General features: G+C 43.6%; 1 protein-coding gene across 1 annotated transcript; it reads right to left on the bottom strand.

Moving 5' to 3' along the window:
- Positions 1 to 494: 494 nt before the first annotated feature.
- Arglu1 (arginine and glutamate rich 1) lies at positions 495 to 23814 on the bottom strand. Its single transcript, XM_005077360.4, has 4 exons — positions 23257 to 23814; positions 17399 to 17624; positions 15059 to 15142; positions 495 to 1327 (listed from the first exon to the last, which is right to left on the bottom strand). The coding sequence occupies exons 1-4, from the start codon at positions 23595 to 23597 to the stop codon at positions 1163 to 1165; spliced, it is 816 nt and encodes a 271-aa protein (XP_005077417.3). The 5' UTR covers positions 23598 to 23814; the 3' UTR covers positions 495 to 1162.
- Between the last annotated feature and the right edge of the window lie 310 nt (positions 23815 to 24124).

Raw genomic sequence — 24124 nt, 5'->3', positions numbered from 1 at the left:
TATAAAATCCAGGTTATCGCTAAGTTTCCACATGCAAAAATACTTAAATAAAACCCCAAACCAACAACTAAGTGAATTTAAATGTGTTTATCCCACAAGTAAACATGCAAGGTTAAAGATTGTTTTAGCCCTGCTGAACATACAAAGCCAAATTCTATCTGACGGTCCACCCTTTCTGAAAGTGACTTTATAGTCCGTAAATTTTAAAAACATACTTTCTAATGTTTATTAAGTATAATTTGTGGCAATACTTATTTTCTATAACAGAGGCACAGATTTAGGATTTTGCAAAGATAATACTTGATGTTTTAACTCTTATCAGCTTAAAGTAGTATCTGCAAAAATAGCCAGTAGTACTAATTCACAAGTATATTTAATGTACATAGAAACCCTGTGAAAAATATAAACCGGAGGAAATCTAGAACAATTCTAAGGCTTCTAAAGTAAACCACCCTTTAGACTTAACAGAACTCAAAAAAAATTGCTTAAACATATGAATTTAAGACTTTACTTTATTCAGCAAAATCATTTATTTACAGTGGGGAATGCTGGTTTGATTTTGTCAATGAAAGAAACATAAGTCCGACAGAGACCAGACTGCACTGTGGGTACTTCTTGTAGCAGGTGACCAACTGTTATCCTTACCTGTTATCAGGAACACCAAGAGCCACAGTGTCTCAAGGACACTGTTGTAACAACACCACACAGGTGCAGCAAAACCCTGGCAATTTCGCAATGCAATTACCAACTTTTTCTTTTTTTATAAATGTATAAAAAAACAAAAAGTCAGCAAAACCAGCATTATGATGTAGTAAACAGAGTGTAACCCCAAAGTCAGTGGTCAGTGGACACCTTACCAGACCAAGCTATTCACCAGGTGACCTGCTCTTCAGCAGATCACCAACCAGTACAGAGTCCCAACAGGTGAAAAATACACCACTTCTAGAAGACAGCAATGATCTGATAAGGATTTGACGTAATGGAGGAAAAGGGAAAAATAAAGGGATTGCAGAGCATAGCCCCTATTAGAACAAGCTAACTTTCCAGACTTTCCAAATTAAAAAAAAAAACAAACAAACAAAAACAAAAAAACCACTTCAACATGAAGCTACAATACGAAGTTTTTTTCATTTTTCTTTGTAAAAAGTTCAGAGTCTGCCATTCAATCCTGGCTTTTTAATGAGAAGGACAGTTTTGGCCTGGACTTCCCCTTGCCCAGGATAATTTTTTGCTCTTCTTTTTGTTGGCGCTGTCGTTCTTGTTCTAGTTTCATCCTTTCCTCATGAATCTTTCTTTGTTCTTCAACAATTCTCAATTGTTCTTCGGCCTGAAAGTTAACAAATAAGAATGAGATCAGTTATTCCCTTCTCTCAGTATCTTCTGGCTACCAGGTGACAATCTACAACTTACATGAACATACGGAGAACAGGAGCAGAAAAAATAATTGAGGAAAGAATTCTTCATTTAATTATCCCCATGTATTTTCTCTATTTCAAGTTTATGAACAATAGATTTTACTGACTTGATGTCGGGAGCGTAGACTTGATCCTCTCTTTATATTATCAATATTAACAGTTATGGAAAGAAAAGGCACAGACTCAGCCCCAGAGTATGCACCTACCCAATTATTGTAATTAGGTGGGTATATACAAGAACTACAGCTAAAAATTCCCACTGTGCCTCCATATTATACACACAGTAGTAACCAAGGATTTACCCAGGTGGCGGTGGCAGCATATATCTTTAATCCCAGTACTCGGGAGGCAGAGGCAGGTAATCTCTGAGTTCAAGGTCAGTCTGGTGTACAGAACGAGTTTCAAGACAGTCAGGGCTACATAGTGAAACCATGTCTGAGTAAATTAACAGGGAGTTTTTCTACGACCTAGTTTCTTGGAGTGAAAACAAAGTAGCTAACATTTTGGGGTAATGGATTATAAAATGCTAATGTTACCTAATGCCACATCAGCTACAGCATCAACTCCTGAGGTACCTTTAAAGCCTTCAATCTCAAGCAACTAACTTTCTCTCTCCAGGAAACAGAGGATATCTCTGGTTAACCATGAAAAGCAAAGCTATTCAATTCACAACTCCTTCATCAAGGCCTCCCCTGACCTTCCAAAGACTGCTTTCTCCTCCTCAATTCTTTACCCTTCTCCTAAAGGATGCTAGGATCACTTAGCTGATGATTCTGGATCTTAGAGTAGGAACAGCACCAGAGAGTAGAGGAAGGGAAGAGCATGGCAGCTTGCACAACAAAGCATTGCCCGCCCTCAACCTCAAGTGTCACTAGTAAGAAAGGCTGTTCTAACCCTGAATGTCTCCAGTCACCACCCTCAACCTCAAGTGTCACTAGTAAGAAAGGCTGTTTTAACCCCTGAATGTCTCCAGTCACCACCACATTCCCCATTTTTGCAGACTTTGACCTAAAACACGTACTTTGTGCTTAGAACCGCCTTCCTTTCAGGGTTACATTAGAAGGAAATGCTTCTGCCTCCCTATTTACTTAAAACTGTTTTAAGATGGTAATTCACAATAAACCTAGCAGTTTCCCATTCTTTGAATACAACTTCTGTCTCATGTCTCCAACGTGCTCTTCTACAACTCTTACATAAAACAACTGACATGCTCCATCCATCATCTGTCTCTGGTCCCCTTTTATGGTTTTTAACGTAAAATGCCCAGGCCTTTGGCTAAAGGTGAAAAAGGTAATGGACTATTAGTGTTAGGGAACACAAAAAGCAAAACCGCATCTGAGGACACCAAATGGACAGAAGTCATGACACAGGATGGCAGACAGGTGGTGCAGGCCCAGAGTCCTGTAAACTTAGCTCAGAGAGGAAAGCACCCGGCAGCGGGCCAGATGGAAACCCAGAGCACTGATGGACACCCCCATTTTGTCCTCTTTCTAAGCAACTTTGCAATAGCCTGAAGGAAGAAAAAAAAGTACCGAAGAAATCCAATTGCCTCCAAACTGCAGACTTCAGGTTAAGTTACTCTCCCCACTCTGTCCATCCTTTCTGAAGGCCAAGTTCCTTCCCCCCCCCCCCCCGTTCTAATTTTAAACATCACCTATTCATTTAGTGGCTGGAGGAACACCACAGCATGGTTGTAGACGTCAGAAGAGAACACACAGGAGTCAGGGTCAGACTTGACGGCACGCACCTTTACCCACTGAGCCATCCTCTGGCCACTTTCTCCCCATTGACTTGAGAGTCTCACACCATAGCAGAGGCTGACCTCAAACTCAGGTAATCTGCTGGGAACACTGTGACAACTCCTAAGCTCTGTTCTGTCCTGTTTCCCTGAAACAATTCATCAGCTGCTAATGACCAAGTCGTCCATTTTTTCACTCTTTGGCTTTGAGAGTTTTTTTTTTCAAGTCTGCTGTCACCACACCTGTTAAAGGTTATGTATTCGGGTGTATCTAAGTTGGTTGAGACTGTTGCTGGTGTACACAGAACTAAGAGACCCCTTTGTCTTCGAATTTCCAGTGATTTCTATGGAAAAAGAAAATCCCAGCTGAACTTCCAAAAGTACTGTGCCCTGTAAGCAGTGAGACCGCCACTAAAATCCTCACTTCACAAAAAACTTATCCAAACTGACATCTTCCCTAGCTTCACTAATGATCCCAACACAAAAAGAATGATGTATCTGGGGCTGGGGAGATGGCTCCAAGGGGAAAAAACTGTGACAAGGACTACAATTCAGATAATCAAAAGCTACACCTAAATGCCAAGAAGTTGTATTCAAAGAATGGGAAACTGCTAGGTTTATTGTGAATTACCATCTTAAAACAGTTTTAAGTAAATAGGGAGGCAGAAGCCATCGCTGCCTAGTTTGACTGGGTGAAAACAGGTGAGCTCCTGGTTCACTGAGTGAAGTCAAGATTTGAGCAGACATCCCATGTTAACTTCAGACCCTGATATGTGCATCAGCCTGCGTTCATGCTCCCTCCCTCCCTCCCTCCCTCCCTCCCTCCCTCCCTCCCTCCCTCCCTCCCTCCCTCCCTCCCTCCCTCCCTCACTTCACAACCTGAAGCCAGCCAGGGAGCAGTGGCACATGGATCTCTATGAGCTCCAGGCCAGCCTGGTCTGCAACGTGAGTGTGAGTTCCAGGGAAGTCGGGGATACAGAGACATCCTGTCTCGAAGAAAAAGCAACCAACCAACCAACAAACAAAAAGACTATGCCAACTATCTACATCAAATCATGTATTTGGGGTGCCAGCACTAGAGACTGAACCAAGGTGCATGTGTAAGCACATTGGAAAACCTTTGGCAATTTAAAAAAATTTACTGTGTACACAATGCATATGTATATGTCTGCAGGCCAGAGAGGACACCGGATCTTATTATAGGTGATTGTGAGCCACCATGTGGTTGTTGGGATTTGAACTCAGAACCTCTGGAAGGGCAGCTATATTCATCAAAACTACCTTTACAATAAATTTACTCAACAATTTCAGTTTCTGGAATTCCCTTCATAAATTTACCTGCAAACATGCAATTTATAGTTACTGTGTGTTCACAAGCCAGGTAAGCCATGATGTCTCAATAGCTCCTTCACCTTGCTTTTGGGAAGGTCTCTTACTGGGCCTACAGCTAGAAGCTGAGCTACCAGGGCTTCAACAAACCCAAGGACACTCCTTGTCTGCATCTACTCAGGCTAGGTTACAAGCTTGTGTTGTAGGACACATGTGCTTTGGATAACTTTCGGGTCTTCATACTTATATAGCAAGCTCTTTTCTGGCTAAGCCATCTCCCTGGACTCGAGATTAATAGCTCTACAAAGGTTGCTGTCCTTAGGCACTGAACCTACGTGGTGCACACAAACAGTCAGGTAAACATTCTTATACATAAACAGAATGAATTATTTTTTAAAAGCAACAAAACACAGCCAGGGTGAAGGTTCTGGGGTTAAAGCGCTTGCTGTGCAGACATGAGGGTCTGAGCTCAGACCTGCAAGTCCTCAGGTAAAAAGTTGCAAGTTGGGTTCAGTGACTGGGCCACACCCAGCACCGTGGAAGTGGAGCTAGAAGACCCGAGGTTCACCGGGCAGTCAGCCTACCAGGTCCATTGGTGACCGGTGTGAAACCATAGGGAAGACTTGCACAAGACACCAGTGCCCATCTCTGCCTCCCACACGTGGGCTCCTCCCTGGGCTTGCTTGCTCTTCTCTCTCACAACATTACCCAGAAAAGAGAGCCTGCACATTCAAACAGAGCTCTTCAATAGCAAGCAGAGGCTCTTACTATTGTGTCATCAGGGGAGAAGAAAACAGTAACATGTTATCTATGCTTGAGCATGCATTTCAAGAACTCTTTAGAAAAACAAAACCATAACTGAACGTCTTCCTTTTTAGGTGAAGTGTGGCAAGCAGACAAATGAGGTAAGACGGGAAATTAAGGTTTGCTTAATGCCAAACAAAACAAGACTTTAAATGTGATCACATTAAGCAAGCAAAATCCAGTAGCAAAGTCTGCTTTAAATACTGCACTGAGCTCAAGTCCCAGCTGCCGTTAGCCCAAGGGTAAGACACCACAGAAACTGCTGCACCAGGAGGGCTGCCATCTCTCATATAACCCAGCACAGGATCCATCCCTAATGCTAGATGTTCAGCCTGTACTCTTCAGTGAATTAACGCATAGGCCAAGGAGGCAAATGCACTCACACTTGTTCTCTGTGCTAGTGCAGCTAGCTTCACATTTCATGACAAACGGAATCCACAAATTTAAGATCTCCCCAGTGACGGACAGTCAGTCTGGCATCTAGTGTATCTGTGAGTCAGTCTGGTGCCATGTGAACACCTTACTTGCTAGGCATTTTCCTAGGCCCTGACTTTGACACCACTTGTCCTCGCCTCTCTTCTTGTGCCCTGCACGATGCGAACTGCATGGAGAAGAGGACAACGCGCACCCTACCCACAAGGCTTACTCTGTGCACACCTGAGGCCAACAAGGCCAGTGTCTGCTTCACTGCAGCCGCTAACACCACGGCTTGTGGCCATTATGCCTAGAACCCTGCATCTATCTCACGCCCTGAGTGGCTGGTGGAAAGAAGTGAAAAACCAAAAGGATCTGCGTCTCAGGGTAGGGCCTGGCTGCTCCTCCCAGCATCTTCTGCACCATCTAGTTACCAGAGCGAGCCCACTGCAACATAATTAGCATTCTCCATCTTGGACTGTCTAAACTCTTTAGCAATCTAAAGGAAGAAAACACTTTTAACGGTTGATTAAAACAACAAAAGGGAAAAAAATGGAAAATTGCACCAACAAACAGGCACCATGTCACTGCTCAGAAATGTGGGATTCCATTTTAAGCCTCTAAGACACAAAGTTTGAACGACTCTGCCATTTGTAACTCTTCCTGAACATTTATACTACAGCATACCTTGTTTTCCACAAGAAAAAAAATGTTCTAAAAGTGCCATGCACAGTGGGGCACACTTGCACTTATGCGGTAGAAACAAAAGAATCACGAATTCAAAGCCATCCTCAGCTACAAGACCCTGTCTCAAAACATATAGACTAAAAATGTTTTAAAGTTCAATGTGTTGATCAAACTGTATTATACTTTTCTCTAAGTTTTCATGAACAAAGTTTAAAGAAAAAACAAAACAAAAACAGGTGGGAATTGGCTGACACACACTTGTAATCCCAGCATTTAGGAAGCTGAGGTAAAACTGCAAGCTTCAAAGTCAGTCTGTGTACAGGTAAGAAGACACAAGCATCCAAACTGTGTTGACTCTGTCTTCCTGAGGAAAGCAGTGTTTCAAGTCTACTCTATAGAGCATCGCTTATTAGCATCTAAAGAGAAGTTTATGTCCACTGCTTTCACTACCCTTGCTTCTCCATTTTAATTATTTATAAACTCCTAAATGGTTTCCAAACTTCAATTTTAGATACTTTAGATATTTCCCATTGCCTAAAATGAGGGTTAGATGTGAGATTTGAGGAACACTATCTCAGTTTCAGAAACACTGTTCTATACACTGACACACACACACACCAAACAAAAAATCCACTTCAGGCTTTCCTTTTGGTTTTATGTTCTAAAATTTCAAATTACAGGCTGGAGAGAAGACTCAGTAGTTCAGATCACTAGTTTGTTGCTCTTGTAGAGGACCCAGGTTCAATTCCTAGCACCCACATTCTGGTTCACATACTTTATAAATTCAGTTCCAGGGGATTTAAAAGCCCTTTTCTGACTTCAAACACCAAACATACATGTGGTACACAGATACGTGCATATAAAAAAGATGAACAAATATAACAAAGATTAAAACAAAATATACAATCTCACATTAAAAAGAAAAACTCAATGATACATATAAATGAAGTTCTTTTCATCTTCTATGTCCCCAATTCTTTCTCTGGGGGAATGTCTGTGTTGTTTATTCCTTTCTCTCTGAATGACTGCAGTTTCCATCAATGCCTAGAGTTCTCAGGCACTGGTCCCCAGCACCATCATACTCAGAAGGTTTTCCCTCCGCTCCCTCTATTCTACGCCCCACTCGGCAAGTCTATCGGCTCTCGGTAAAGCACCTAACTGCTACTTTGTGGACAGAAGCCAGAAGCCCATCTTCTCAGTTTGTGTCTGCGCAAGCCACTCTGTGCAATGTCAACACAGAGCAATACCCAAGCATCTGCTCCTTACACAGTTTTCCCAAGTACAGTGTTTTCTTCTCTAGCATACAAGGAACAACCCTCACACAGGAAACTATCCTCAGCCTGACTTCCTAGTCACTTCATATTAAATTACTTACACATCTGGTGTCATCTGCTGAGATGTGTATGTACAGCACTATTACCTAGACTAAGTAAGTACTGGGACATTTTAACTTATATATGCTCATTATAAAAGTTCTTAAAAAAAAAATCAAGCAACTACCCAGACTGTACTGTTTAAAGAAATGTACTGTGAGGACAGGTGTCCAGTTAGCACCAGCAGGGCAAAATCAAAACTGCTGGACCCTCTGGAGCCTCGGCTAGAGTGACTGTCCACTGCAGAACTGTCAAGGCTGGCCGTGGATCCAACACTACCTTTAAGGCCAGTATCATCACATCTGTTCATCTTCCCATTAATTCCCTTTCTGTCCTTGTCAGTCCCGGCCTCCCTCAGACTAGGAGTGTCTTAGTCTTCTCCTGTAAGTGTAATAGAACAATCAAGACTGAGTAAAGGTAGAAAAGGCTTTAGTTCTCAATTCAAGATGCTGGTCATCTATGAGTGGCCTCCGACTACATAACAGCAAAGGGCTACACTGCACAGCATGGCGGTGTTTACTATGTGGGAGTAAGATGGGCTCAACTGCAAGCCTTTCACAACTGGGAAAGGGGAGCCCTTAAGACCTAAGCACTTCTGAGAGTTCCTACCTCCCAAGACCAGAGCAAATTTGTAAGTTTCACTGAAAAGAAAGAAGCAATCAGACACGAACAGTCTCCAATGTAATCACAGTTTTAGGACCCCATCCCACCTTCCCCTTCTAGATAATCTTTATTCCTGAGCACTTCTGACGTTGCTGGGGACCTGTGTGTCACATGCAAAAAGCTGTCTAGCTGCCAAACCTTCATTTTACACCAAGTTCTTCTGTGTCTTGGTAAATGGAACATTTTATGTATATGAACGTTTGGCTAGCATGCATATGTGTAGATAGGAGATCCAATATCGTTTCTGAAAGCTCTGTGGGTATGGAGTTAGAGAGAACTGTTAAATGGCCAGGAACCAAACCTGGATCCTCTGCAAATGCAACAACTGCTCTTAACCACTGAGTCAACTCTTCCAGTCCCTTCTGTGATTATGTTTTGCAATCTGAGATCCTCCCAAATAATCAAGTTGATTTTCTTCTTTGACCTTTTTGCTGTTTGGTTTAGAATCCCTGAGTCTGATTTTCCCTCCAGTTCCAGATAGCATTCTTTAACACACTTCTGGTGGCTAAAGTACCTGTAAACAACCAACCTTTCTGCAGTTTTACAACAAAACTATGTACTTTCCACCCTGTGCCCCAAACCTTTCAGTTTCTGCCCGACACCAAGCACATGATCACAAAGAAAGCAGTGTTCAGTTCCCTTAGCAGTATGGAATGAGGCTCCTGGATGGTGCTGGCTTCAGGTGCCCCCAAGGATTCCATCTTTGACTACATCAATCGTTAAACCCACCTTTCCTCTGAGACAGTCTCTCTAATATGTAGCTCTGGCTGTCCTGTACTTGCTATATACAGTAGGCTAGCCTTAACACCAGTGCTGGACTTAAAGGTGTGCACCACATTTTGAAATCTCATTCTGCTCTGTCCTTTGGCTTCTCTCATTTATTTTCTGAAGTTAAGAAAAATCTCCCTCCACCTTCCTCTTTTAAATGACAGGTGATAATATACAAGAAATAACCAAGATCAAAGTTTCCTCCTCAGGATAACTCGAAACACCCACCAGCAAAGAACACCCTCCCTGTTCTGACCATAAAAAAGCAACATCTGAAGTCTGGGAACTAGGTATTGGGGCAGGATGTGTGTTGTAAATGCGGGCCGGTGTGTAATCTGCTCATTCTACTACATCAAGTGTACTTAAAAACAAAACAGAAATACCCTACATTTTCCATAGAACTCTTTTCAGAACTATCACTTAACTGCAAACTGAGGACTAATTTATACTTAAGTATGTGCTTCTTTCAACTTTCAAACACATTTTTAACCTCTCACAGTGATTAACTCACATGAGTAAGAAATGGCCTATTTCAGTATCAGACGTATCTGTTAACTTGTACTTGCACTGACTTCAAACCCTGAACACCCACCCACTCAAATCCACCATCCTTCTATTGACTCCCAGATGCAGTGATCTGGAGATGGCCCAGGTGAGTCTCTACACTGCTGAACACTAGGCAGGGTATAGGTGGAGGCTGTCAGTTTAAAGAAGCCTGGGCTACAGGGTCAAGACCCAACTCAAAAAGAGCAAAACTGAAACACAAAATTGTTTCTTTTTCCTGAGTCATATAATTCTGCACAGTACCTAACATGTTCAAAGGTATAGCGTACAAAACATGGAGAGAACACTCCTCCCCCAATCAAGTAGGCCGGCAGAAGGCTGGGTGTGGTAAGGTACTGGCTGCACAGCGTGAGGACGGAGTCCAGGTCTCCAGCAGCCATCTACAAGTGGCTCCTGGTGGTGTGCATGCACTGAACTGAGAATGGGGGTGCAGACAGGTGGATCCAAGAGCTTTGGTCAGCCAGTCTGCTGAGATGCTAAGCTCCAGGGTCACTGCAACCACATCTCAAACAAGCAAGCAAAGTGAAAGTGACCGAGGGGGACCATGGATACCAACCTTGGGCCTCAAACGTGTGCATGCACAGACAAGCACATGTGCACATACAACACAACACAAAGAGCAAACTAGAATCCCAAATTAGTAATTCTTCAATTAACCCAGGCAGGGGTGGCACACGCTATTAATCCCAGCACTTGGGAGGCAGAGGCAGGAGGATCTCTGAGTTTGAGGCCAGCCTGGTCTACAGAGTGATTTCCATGACAACCAGGACCGTCCCACAGAGAAATCCTGTCCTAGAAAAAAAAAAATCGAACAAGCCAGGTGTTGGTGGCGCACGCCTTTAATCCCAGCACTCGGGAGGCAGAGGCAGGCAGATCTCTGTGAGTTCGAGGCCAGCCTCGCCTACATAGTGAGTTCCAGGACAGCCTCCAAAACAATACAGAGAAACCCTGTCTCAAAAAACCAAATAAATAAATAAAAATCAAACAAAAACAAAACAACTTTAAACTGTTTGAATTGACTGCCAATTCAATTCAAGCTGAAAAACTAGGAGTTTACTTGCTCAATGAAGCCAGGCCACATATGGACTATGCGATTTCACAATCAAATGTCTGTGTGGTAACTGTCTGCTCATCCTATAGAGAAAAGTATCTTGACACATCCTTTGTACAGATGAGCAAGAGCTATGCACAGATCAGTCAACAGTGGCCTTCACATACTCCACCTAATTAAATCTAGCACATTCCTTTTTAGTCCACACTCAACCCCATACGTAACTCTTACCCTACAGGTGTCTACTTAAACAGTTCATCAAAAGGACCACGTAAGTATGCCTTCCTTGCTAGCTTTATATAGCCATAAAACAGAAGAATGGAGAGAAGCACAGAATTTTCATAGCAACATTTTCTCAGGTGGGCTCTGTTTTGCTAGCGACAAGCCGAGATTCACGCGGCTTGCTTACGGGAGTCTTCCTGACTCGGCATAAAAAGAAAAAAAAAAAACCAGCAAGGTTGTTTTAAGAGACTCTGCTAACGATTGAAAGGTGTGTACGTACAGCTGGAAGTGGCAGCTTTTGCTGGATGTCAGCATGGACTGAGGCGGTAAGCTGGAATCACGCTTATGCCCGCCATCTTGAAAACAGCAGTTTAAAACAGCCGCGGTTTTAAAAGATAAGACACGTGGCCAGAAAAACATAAAGATTTACAGTAAAGTAAGACTTGGATGAACCAAACCTCTAAAGGTGTACAGTGTGTTTACAAACATACGTGAGATTGAGAGAGAAAATAAAACAACAAAGTGGTAAATAAATAGAAAAGCCAGCTGTGGTGGCACACGCCGGTAGGATTTACTCCAGAGGCAGAGGCAGGCAGATTTCCAAAGAGAAACCCTGTCTCAGAGAAAAAGAAATAAAAGAAATAAAGTAATAATAGATAAATAAATAAGCCATGTAAAGATGGAAAATACACAGAGAGTCTGGATACTGTATGCTGTTGTGTTTTTCAGTTTTTTCATTGCTAAGGAACAACTGCTAAAGTACACTTGATTATAAATGCTGCTTATACTGATCTTTTAAAATGTAATGCGTAATTAAATACAGATTATAGTTACTTATAATAGTCAGAATTTATAGTTAGGTAAGTTAGGTTTTCTAGATATATAGAGATGTATTTGAGACAGATAGTCTTCAAACCTTTCAAAGACCTTCAGAAAATGGCATTTAAAATGGTTTAGGGTTTTTCTTGACAATGAGAAATGTCTGCTCCTGGCAGCACCAGTTACGTCTGAGAGAAAGATGGAGTTTACTTTCAACATGGCCAAGATTAGCCATTTGGGCAAGAAACTGCTCTTGCCTAGACTGTTTGACTGTTGCTGTATAAACTGGACATGCAGGACCCACAGGAAAGTGACTGCTGAACTCAGTCTTACAGGGTTCCTGCTTCATGAAAGAGTCTAAGAGACTTTCTACAGGACAAAGAAAAATGACTAACAGACTGCCAATGCAGATGGACAGTTTGAAATTTCCTGCTGAGAAGTGTTCCAGACACATTGTGGCCTATGGGCTGAAGATGGATGCCCCAATGTTACAGTGGAACTTCGGGTGACTGTCCAGGCAGTAAGATGTCTCTGTCAATCCTAGTGTTTATATATTATCCTTCTGTGGTCTTTGATAGAGTTGAAGGCAGATAGTTATAATTATAGTTTCCCTTAGTTATGATAAAAAAAAAGCTACATATAGAACTTTGGACTCACAAGGATGATATTTTCTTTAAATCTTGCTAAAATATTGTAACTATGTTCTTATTTGATAACTGTTCTGTTATATACAATTTGACTATGTTAAAGTTAAGACCTTTCTTTTTGTTTAAACAGAAAAGAGATCTTGGGGAAGTCAATAAAGCACTGTTGAGCCAATAGGGAACCAAGATAGGAGGGACCAGGAGTCCAGGAGGACTCTGGGAAGGAGAAACACAGAGAGTCGAGATGTAACGCCATGGGGTAGGAAGCTCGGAAACTTCTCCGGTAAGAGACATACTTAGATTAACAATTATGGGGTAATTACTTAAGTCAGAGCTAGCCAGTAAGAAACAAGCAAGGCCAACAGCTTCATAATTAATATAGCCTCCTGTGTGTTTATTTGGGACTGATGTGGCTCTAGAACCAGGCTGGCGGGAAGGCTTCTCTCTCAAGGAAAAAGCCTCCCTTTACACTCCATTCCCTAACTCACCTCAAGGCCTTGGCCATTTCATTTCTTCACAGTTTCATAGGCCTATCTAAGGCCTAATTCAAAGAGACCTGTATACCACTCCATCACAATTAGGTCAATTGTACTCTGTCATCCACACCACTTAAACATTCCTGTACTATTAACTTAGAATCATTCATGTCTCTACAATAAATAATCTACAAGAACATAATTTCTCATCTATGTCTGAAATGACTTAAGCCAACAAAGACTAAGTGCATGGTAGTTTACCTTTGGCCACTGCCCAGCTAGAGTGTTTCCTAGTTGTTTTCTACAGGTCATGAACAAGCATATTCATTACAATACCCAGCATGCACAGCTGATGTTTCAGCACCACAGTACCTGGGGCAATTCTGGTGTCTACAATGTACTACTGCTTCTCTTTCCCTTTTCCTGGTCCTTAATTCTACTGAATTTCAGTGTTTTGTATCAGCAGCACTCAGACCAAAGAACAGTATCAAAAGAGCTTTGACATGCACCTGCCATCATCTTCCTATTTTCTTCTTTAGACTCCCTCATAAAGGACATTCCACTTTCCACAAACAAAACCTTGTTCAACACCAGACACATCTAAGCTCCCAACTTTACTGCAGTTAGCCCAAATCGGCATTTATAAACATATCCAGGGATTGTATCAGTTTCTAGAAGTCCTGTTTCTTTACCTAAGGCATTCTTCCACTGAATTTTACTGTCAACTGTCATCACAATGATGTCACTCCCTACAAGTCTATCAGCAGGCACTTAGAACTGTGCAAACTGAGGGCTTACAGAAACCTGACCTCATTTTCTTATAATTCATGTAACAGCATCTTGCAAAACAGACGTGTGAAAACAAGATAAAAAAAAACCCAAAAACTTGCCATTAACCTCTGCTTGAGAAACGTTCCTCTAGACTGTGAATACCAATCTTTTCATGCCCCCCACTCCCCACCCCTGCCCAAGAAAAAACTTTCTTCTTTCTATGGATGAACCAGTAACTGACGTGGGCAGAGCCACACCAAGGTGAGGAGCATCCAAGCTACCCAGAATCAAACCTCACAAAGCCATCTAATCCTTTTACCATGTCCTCACAGACCTAGATTCTCTTCTGAAACGTTTGTCACAAACCAGACTATATTTATCCTTCAAACCTGAATTAAGATCGTCTGTCTCAAGCCACAGAGAAACCCTGTCTCGAAAAACCAAAAAAAAAAAAAAAAAGATTGTCTGTCTCCTTTCTTCTACCTGTAGTGGGACAAACTGTTAACTTACCCATGCTCTAGGACCAACTACCTTTTGTGTTTTTCTGAATAGTCAGTGACACATTTTACTCTTCCCCACTAAACAGCATGTCTCAGCAGCAAATCCTTTTCTTGGCCTCGATATTGCTACTGCATTCAAATCACTTTCCTAGACTCTCTCCTGGGTTGTGTCTACACTCATGGGTTACTGTCTTGGGGTTTTGAACTACTTATATTCATTGTCTCTTCTTATACTGGCTGATTATATTTTTAATTGGCCTGCACCTTTTATAGCCCTATGATATAATTAGTCTCTGTACTTTTGTTTAGATTGTAAATTAGAAATATGAGATAAATTGTTTGAGTTGCCGTGGAGTACACGTGGAACTCCAGCACTTAGGAAGCAGAGGCAGGAAGATCAGGAATTCAAGGCCAGCCAAGGTTATACAGATCTACGCCTGGAGACTGACAGGAATCAGGGAGACTGCTCAGACGTAGTCTTCCTTGTTTACTGGCAGGGTGCTAGTGTGTCAGCTACCTAAAGAACTTGGGTATTCTACTTTTTCCCTAGTGGTTGTTTCTAAGCTTAAGAAATGTGAGTATGGCCAGAGTAAAGACACTGGGGACAGGGGATAGACAGTATACCAACTCCCCAGGAATTATGTAAAATACTAAAAGTTTACAATTCTGTCCAAAATTAGAGATTCATCAATTCTACAACTCTTTACCTCAGCCTCAAGGTCCTTGAAGTAGCCTTGAGAATCTCCTCAAAGTCCAATTACTGAGCACAAATCCACATAATCTGGAAGACCCTGATGCCTCCCAAATATACAGCACTCACCAGTTTGGCCTGTGCTTCTGCGATTTTCCGGTTATTTTCTTCTAATATCCGCTCCAGTTCCTCACGCTTTGCTCGCTCTTCCTCCTAAAGGGGAGGACATGTCATGATGTTAGGAAAATAAAGTGTTTAGCTCTACCAGCAAATATTACTAATCTTCCTCTCAACTCTGTTGGATCTGACTTACAGGGCAGCTTTACAGCTACCTTTCTGTCTGACAAATGATAAACTGTGCAGCCACTAAAAAATCGGTTTCTAGCACTAGATTTAAATCATCCCTCCCAGTCCAAAACAGCAACCGACTAAACCCTCCCTAATAGTCTCCTGGCAATTATTACTAATACTTTAATATCACACAAATCAACAAGGACAACTACAAAACTGGATAGTATTTACCAAATTAAAAGTATATAAAATATAAATAAAGTGAATATTTGTCTCACCAATTATGGATACCTACGTATTCTTTACCTATACTCCTTTAATCAGCATTAAAAGTTGAGTATTTACTGTCTTGTCCAGTGTCCTGCAGAGTGTGCTCCTCGGCTGCCATACGCGCCAGCTTCCTCTTTAAAATGATTTGTACTGTTAGCTTGGCAATACCTGCATCAGCAGCTCAACCATTTATAAAGAAACAACATACAAGGAAGGCTGAGCTGAGGAATGCAGATGTTTATGGTAAGAAGGAACAAAAAATGTAATTCATCATTCCTAAGGCAAACAATTAATAAGAAAAATACATTTACTGTTAGTGAAAAATACAAATGGTAATCCATACTAAGGACTGCTTCCATGGGGCATGGACTTAACATCAGATGTTGACAATCACTAAAGGCAGCTTATATTGTCATCTACAGTCTGCACTGAAATTCAGGAATCCAGGGGATGCACAGTCAGGAAATAAAATTCTGTCATTTTTTTCTTGGAGAATTGAATGAAGTTTTATAATGCAAACTATATGAAGATTGCTTGATGGATTGGGCAGTGTTCAGATCACAGCATACATACTCAAATGATTTTAGTATTTGGAAAGACTGTCAAAGGGTTGTGTCCGTGTTAAAAAAAAATGTTAATATGAAACAAAAAGCAAATGAAGAGGAAAAAAATCTTGCTATGATTAATAACTCGCTACAAGATAGCACAATTACTCCAAAAATATCTCCATTATTAAAGGCACTGATATAAATAAAAATACCATACACTGAATTTTAGTCTGTGAAACCAACTACAAACAGGTCTATGTAGTTAAGACAGGACAAGGGAAATGCACTGTACAAGCAAAGCTTACTAGAAAGCAGACTTAACACAATGTCAACTTGTCCACAGTAACGCCAGGATGAAAAACGACAGTAAGTCATGTATGTAAGCCGAATATTTATAAATTTATGTTAGAGAAAATGTAACTACAGATTTCCTGTGTCCCACAAATGGGATTCATTTGTTCATTAACAAACTGTGGATGGACACTCAGTGCTGTGAAGCAATTTGCCTTGAGTGTTTGTGACTTTCGCCACACTCTGCGATCCTGGAGTAATCAGTGCAAACAAGCCATAAAGCTTCAGTAGCAAATTACTGTCTCACAGAAAGACATTTTCAACTTCTGCTCCAGCTGCTGATAAAACAAATCATGTGTTTAGCTTGACTCCAGACAAGGACAACCTGTTCCTTCATAACTCTCTAGAGAAAAAAAGGAGTTGTTAGTAGGTACTTTAAAAAAAAAAAAGATGAACAATCTGGACATTTTTCCTTAAAAGATTCCTTCAAACACATTAGGAAAATGGAGGGTCTTATAATCAAAATGCTACAATTAGTCCACTGTGTTGAAAGGGTTTAGGGAAGGGATGAGGGGAACAGAAGGAAGAGAAGAATGAGGGAACCTGTGTACCAAAAGCAGGTGCTGTCACCCAACGTCAGGCCCTGCTCTTTGTGATCTGACTGAAGGCAAAAGCCTCTCACAGTCTAGGTAACAGAGTGATAAACAGAAAAGATGCAACCGCGGGTGGATTTTTAGCCTTCTCCCTTTCCACTCCCTGGCTTCCCCCTACCCTCCCAAAAAAGAATGTAGTCCTGCAGCCATGGCAAAAGTTTCAAACACTTCTCAAATACATAAGCCAGTTCCATTAGATCAAAAAAAAAATATCCTTCAATAAGTTTTAAGAAAGTAACTTTTGAGTACCAGTCAGCACTTCTGGCTAAAAAATTATCTTTCGCAGCCATGTAACTTTAGATGAGAAAGGAATTAGATAGTCGCATTCCATCTCGTTCTTGACTGAGCAGGAGGCACACCTGACACTGAAAGTTTTGCCATGGACTGTCTCTACTTTCCAAACGACCGAGCGTTACCTCTCTAGCTTTTTGTGCTGCAAGCTCAGCTTGTCTCTGTCGCTCGAGTTCTTCGAGCAACTGCTTTTCCATGATGCGTTTGGCCTCTTCCACCCTTCGGAGGACTTCTCGCTCAATTTCATCCTTCCTTTTCTCCAATTCTTCTTCTACCCTCTTTGCTACCAATTCTTCCACTCTTCGTGCTGTTTCTTCCTCAATGAGTTTTTCTTCTATTTCCTGCTGCCGACTATCAAAGAAAAGCAGAAAAGACAACATTTTAACCTAAGAATTCAAACTAATTTCAAGTCGACTTACTGAGCCGATTTTCTACATCATTATTAATTTTATAGCTTATTTTCACATCACATTCAGCAAAGAATAGTCAAGATAATGAGTAATACAGAAATTCAGATGAATATGGTTGGGGGGGTTGAGGTACACTCTATAAATACAGAAGGCTGGTGTGTAACAAGACCCTAATCCATCATAAAGTATAGTTCTGAAACAGGCGTCTACGTGGTGACACACTTAGTGCATTCAAACCCCACTCTTTAAGTAATGAACAGCCAACAGCAGTGTGGCCTTTACTCTGGGTTTTGAACTCCTTATCCTGTTGTGCCTTTTCCTCCTTTTAATGTTTTATTTTATTTAAAAGCTGTTCTAGATTTGACAGAGCAGACAGGTAAAACTATATTGTATTATCAAGGCTAAATGAATCACATTACTGTTCTCATTTTAACCCCATCGACACAGTTAACTTAATGACTGGAAATAAAATTTTATCTAAGAACATCTATCAAAGCTGTGCATTTTGTAGCAATGACAGCCACTGGTCCCATACATCATCTATTTTCAAGTTTGGTTGGATGTTAAAGGACAGTGTTTGGGACAGACCGGAAGGAAGCATGTTAATACTACCCTGGTCTTATAAATACAGCCACTACAAAGTATTCATCTATATTTTGCTTTCACTATGTTTCCACCTGGCAGCAGACCAAGCATTATTTTGTGCAGAATGAATGAATTCAAAGGTTCTTAATGATGCATCTATGTCCAAAGAGGCCAATTTCCATTACTTCCTCCCAAGCTATGAAATTCACAAAAGCTGCAACTTTTATCTTTATCTACTTGACATACACATGTATGAGACAGCCGTTCAACTGACATGTTCAGTGAAGACTTTCTAGTTGGTGTGACCTTTAAGCACTCTAGCACACTTCAACTCAATTCCTACCCAAGGGCTTCCAGCTCAATCCAATCGTATTCAGCTTCTACACTTACCCTTGACCTGTTTCTACCTAAGAAGCAGAGGATAGGACAGTAAATGTGGTTTTCCTCAAGGTTTAGCTATTTCCAACACTGTGAGGACGTGCCTCCATTTTTAATATTTCCTTCCCAACTACAATTTTCCAACATTATATGAGAGTCTAAGACTCAACACATACCTTCTCTTCAACTTCCTATCAAATAAAGACTAGAACAAACTTTTGGCAACAGCCAACGGCAGATACAATGAACATGATGACACTGAACAGATAAGTTAGCTCGATTCAATGGCAATCATGTACAGAATGGTTTCCTATGCACCCAAGGGGAAACTTTTCAGCTTTGTTTTTTTAAGAAAATCGGTTAGAGCCAGGTGTTGGTGGTGCAAGACTTTAATCCCAGCACTCGAGAGGCAGAGAGAGGCTGATCTCTGTGAGTTCGAGACCAGCCTGGTCTACCAAGTGAGTTCCAGGACAGCTTCCAAAGCAATACAGAGAAACCATGTCTCAAAAACCCCAAAAAGAAAAAGAAAATCAGTTAGATGTAGTAAAACCTCAGCATTTAAATCTTCAAAAACTCAACTCCTAACTAGCAGTGTTAGATGGCCCAGAGTACTGCGTAGAGGAGATAATGAAGCTCAATGGAGACTTCCTGTGAGTACAAAGAGAGGGGATGAGTAAAGACTCCAGGAAAGCTCATCAGCAAGCAGCAAAGCTCCCACTTAAGAGGATTTGTTAGTGAGAGAAGACTTGCAGTATCCAGGGCTTGGACCAGGCAGTCAAGCCAGACCTTCTAAGCAATAGTCAACAGCCAGCAATGTCACCTACAGATTTGGACAGTAAGGGAAAAAGAGCCAAACCAATTCAGCTTTTTAATTACAGAGCAAAAGCCAAACCAGGCTTAACTGTCAGCTCTGTCAGCCTTCACCCCAGTGACCACACCAACCAGAGGGAAGATGATAGGCAGCGAGTTGCTGAGTGGGTCCAGTCTGTGCTGCTTACTGCTCAAGTTATACTCCAGAGGGAAGGGAGGAGAGCAGATGCAAAGTCCCAGGCGCAGCTGAAGCAGTGTGGGAGAGCTGGCCTGCACCATTGTCTCACAGGGCTGCTTCTCTATCTGTTTCCTGTTGCTCCTGGAGGACCGCAGGGCACCCCAGCACTCCAATAGCCTTACTTATGTGTCCTAAGTGAGTGGCAGGCAAGGTCTGGGCACTGCTCTACCACACGCCTCACAGGAACATAACTTTGTTACTCTCATTAAGACTAAAAAGGCATCTAGTCCTTTTTCTACATACAATTCAGAAAGCCCAATGGACACAGTTGACAGGAAAACCAATAATGCCCCCACCACTAGGCCAACCAACCCTTCCATTAAAAACAATCAACTTTCTTCTAGAGGGAACCAAACCACTGCTAGTCAACATCCTAAGAATCACACAGGCCTTAGCCGGGCATTGGTGGCGCACGCCTTTAATCCCAGCACTCGGAAGGCAGAGGCAGGCGGATCTCTGTGAGTTCGAGGCCAGCCTGGTCTACAGAGTGAGTTCCAGGACAGCCTCCAAAACAATACAGAGAACCCCTGTCTCGAAAAACAAAAAACAACAACAACAAAAAAAATCACACAGGCCTATAATCCCAGCACTAAGGAGGTAGATCTGAGTTCAGCCTACAGACTGAGCTCCAGGACAGTCAAGACTACACCAAGAAACCCTGTCTCAAAAAACCAAAACCAAACAAAAAAACAAAATATCCCTGAACAAAAACAAACAAACAAAAAAACCCACACAGAATTCCAGAATTCTCCAAAGCTTTGGCTCTGGAGCTCTTGGATGAGTGCCAGGACGGCCTGTTTGCAAGTTCCTGAGCCATCCTGGGATAACAGGTTCTAGCTTTTAAATCTGAGCCCAAATAAATCCAGGCAGGGTGGGGTGGGGACCCCTGGCTCTATCTTGTCTCCAATCTTTATCAATTTCTCTGCTGAGCCCACTGCTGTGCTACCAGACAAGAGTTATTTAATGACACCAGGTTCCATTTTTTTCTCAGGCATTTAAAAAAACACTTCTCACAGTCAAGATGGTAATTGACTAAAACAACACCAGGGAGGCACAGCAATGTTAAGTGGGGGCACAGCTTGCTATATATACAAAACTGTTGTCATAGTTTTAAAAATCCTTGAAACAAAAGAACTCACTTCTTGAACTTCTAGGAATTGCCTAGTAATTGCTAGCAAACACTAATGCTTTATACCTAACAAGGTACTAAGCACTGGGCCACAGTGAATGCTGCAGTGACAGAATGGCTCTAGACAGACCCTGAAGCTACTGGGCAGCTTCTCCAGGACAAAGGTGAGGCAAAGCTGGATGGGGTTGATTGAGAGAGTACACTCTATCACCTGCAGGGTTCTGTGCTCTTCCCAGCAGTCAGTCTTGAAGCTCTGCAGACTGAATTCAGTCATAGAGCTCTTTATCTTCAATATGAACTCTATTATGAAGCCCAGTTCACCTGGGATACTCTTAGGCTCCTGATCTGTAATGCAGATAACACTAATATTTAATTTCAGATGCCACTGGCAGAAGTTACTAGGCTAATGATGACTTGCTACAGGTTGTCCCAGCTACCTGTTTTCTCCAACAGTTACTACAACTTAAAAATACCTAAGAAATGTTAACACTGGTACAAAGCAGGGGTGAAGAATCATATTAAGTGGCTGGGACCCAAGCAAAAGAGGGAAATCGGACTGAATTTGGAGGCACATGAATTAGCTCTTTATAAATGAGAATAAATGTTAAAGGCCTACCTTTTCATCATTTTTTAAATTATTGTAATGAATTAAGATAATTACCAGATTCCTTCCTAAGTTATTCAGCGGGCCATGTCTGGAAGCATGTTAAGTTATACTCAGTAACATTTACTGACTCACTTTATGCCAAATACTAAGTAGGTGATAGCATCTCCAATCTTCACAATATAAATGGACCTCCATTTCACATCCACTCAGATGATAAGGCCTCAGAATTATTAAGCAATAATGATTGGCCCCAATCATCAGACTTCACTGGTTAAACCCAACAGACAATCTTTGTTTTGCTCTGTCTCCTCCCACCTAACCCTAGACTGGATGAAATACACCAGGCACTCATGATGTTGTTTCCACCCTGGGCTTTTTACTGCAAATACACACTCCCTGGGGTTTCTTTCAATCCCTGGAACCAACTGCTCTTCTCTTTACACAGTCCCCTGGGAATTCTACCTATTCCCCAGGTTACAGAGACATAGCATCCCCACCACAGCTTACTAAAAGGCTCAGGGCATTCTAAACAGCAGCTCAATAAACAAGCAACGGGCATCTGTAAACAAACCACATTCCCTCACTCCCAAGGCTCCATCACCCACGGTCTGTGTACTCTCTGAAGACATTAGGACACATCATTGTCTAACGTACACAGAGTTTGGTAGCTGCCGGCCCTGTCCCTTCTCAAATGCCTTCTCTCAACCCAGAACCACAACACAGCTCTAAGTCCCCTCATTTCATCCTATGCCGCCCATGTGCAGCGAACTAATGACTCTCATCAGCACATCAGGTCTCCTTGTTGTCACACGGGGAACTACCTCAACTGTCACAGGCAACTTTTTCTATGTCCAACTGGTAGTTACCGGGGCTACATCTTCAAGGCTACGGGCTTGTTCCACACCCTAACAGGATTCCTTGTGGACACGGTGTAGTGAGAAACCATCTACCGACAACACAAGGCACCTGCAGTATTAGCTGTGTTCAGTCCCTTCCCTCCTCCTCCTAAGAACCCCTTCTGGAGAAAAATCTGCCTAAAACACACACCCAAAGGCCGAAAACAGAAAACCCCTACCACAGTCCAGATAAAGTTCCTGCTCCGTAACCATTTATTTATCCAGTCGTCACTCAAGAACTCCGGAAAAGATGGCTGGCTAGCACAGAGGCATATGCTTAGCACTATTGTTCCACGTGGCTGGGAGGGGGCGGGAGTGAGCACTCCTTTTCAAAGTACCGCACAACGCACAGGTTCGCTCTGCTTGCATTATCCACACCTACTTTTTTTTTAATCCAAAGACTCGGAGACCACGTGATCTCTACCCGATTTCAAGTCAAGTCCCCTGAAGGTAACCGCTTTCACTCTGCGTGAAAACTCAAAAAGAGTCCTCTGGAAGACTGGAAGCAGGCGTTTAGGCGGGATGGGGGGGGGGGCCACACGGCAGTAGCATCAAGCATGCTCGCTCGCTCGCTCGCTAGAGGGGCTGAGGCCAGGGCAAAGAACGAGGAGACAGGAGGGGACCGGACCACGGCTGCCCATCGGGTGCTCGCTGGAGGTCTGTGCATCTGTCTCCCCGGGGGCTGCACAAAGGAGAGAGGAACGGACGGAAGGAGGGAGACCCCGAAGCCCGGACCCCCCAGTTTCCCCCCCCCTTGCGGGCTAACCCTGTGCTCCAAAGCCGCGGGCCCAGCGATGCGCGGCCCCGCCAACCTCCCTCCCGCCTCGCGCCCTCCACTCCCGACTTCCGGGCTGGCGCTCCCTCCCTCCCCTTCCCCCCCCCGCCCCGGGCCCCCCGCTCCCCGCTCCCGCGCGCGCCCCCCTCGCTCACATTTTTCGCTGCCGCTCGAACTCCGCCTTCTTCTCCTCCTCCTCCCGCTTCTGCTTCTCGTCCAGGCTGCTGCGCTTGCTCACCGTGCGCCCGAAGATGTCGATGCGGTCGGGCGGGGACGAGGCGCGCTCCCGCTCGCGCCGGGACGCCGCCGCGTTGGTGGAGCGCGAGCGCGAGCGCGACTCCCGCCGCCGGTTCCGTTTGCTCTCCCGGGACTTGGAGCGCTTCCGCACCCGCTCCTTGTCCCGCGAGCGCGAGCGCGAGCGGCTGCGCTTCTTGTTGTGCTTGGAGCTCTTGGTGTGCTTGGAGCGGGACGAGCTCCGGCTCCGCGACCGGCCCATCCTCGCGCGGCGCGGCGCCCGCCGCCGCCTGTCACCCGCTGCCCGCCGCAGGCCGCCCTTCGAACGCCGGGAAGCTCGGCCCCCCGCCCACGGACCCTCCGCCTTGGCTCCCGAGCGCACCCGCCGCGCACACCGCCGCCTCCGCCGCAAGAGGCCTAGCAGGCCCGGCCCGGAGTCCCTAAAGATGGCAGCTGCGGCAGCACCGGCTGCCCTTCCCACAATGCCCTGCGCCGAGCGTGCCTGCGTGAGCCCCGCCCCCTGGCGACGTCGCCGAGGCGGGCGGGCGGGCGCCGCCGAGCGCGCTCGGCTCTTTCCGCCAGCGGCGCGGAGACTTGAAGAGCGGGAGGGAGTTCCGGGCCGCCTTCGGGTTTGTCTTAACTTCGCGTCAGCCCAGACCTCTAACTCTAAGGAGTTAGGAGATTGCCGTGACGGAAAGGCAGACGGGGGCCCGAGTGAGTGGTGCGCGCCCGTAACCCCAGCCCTCAGAAGGCAGAGAGAGGCCCAAGGACCAGCTGTTCAGGGTCGGC

Source organism: Mesocricetus auratus, unplaced genomic scaffold (assembly GCF_017639785.1).
Source record: "Mesocricetus auratus isolate SY011 unplaced genomic scaffold, BCM_Maur_2.0 Super-Scaffold_100031, whole genome shotgun sequence".
Lineage (NCBI taxonomy): Eukaryota > Metazoa > Chordata > Mammalia > Rodentia > Cricetidae > Mesocricetus > Mesocricetus auratus.
The sequence above is the reverse complement of the archived record's forward strand: the minus strand, read 5'-3'. Positions and strand labels throughout refer to the sequence as shown.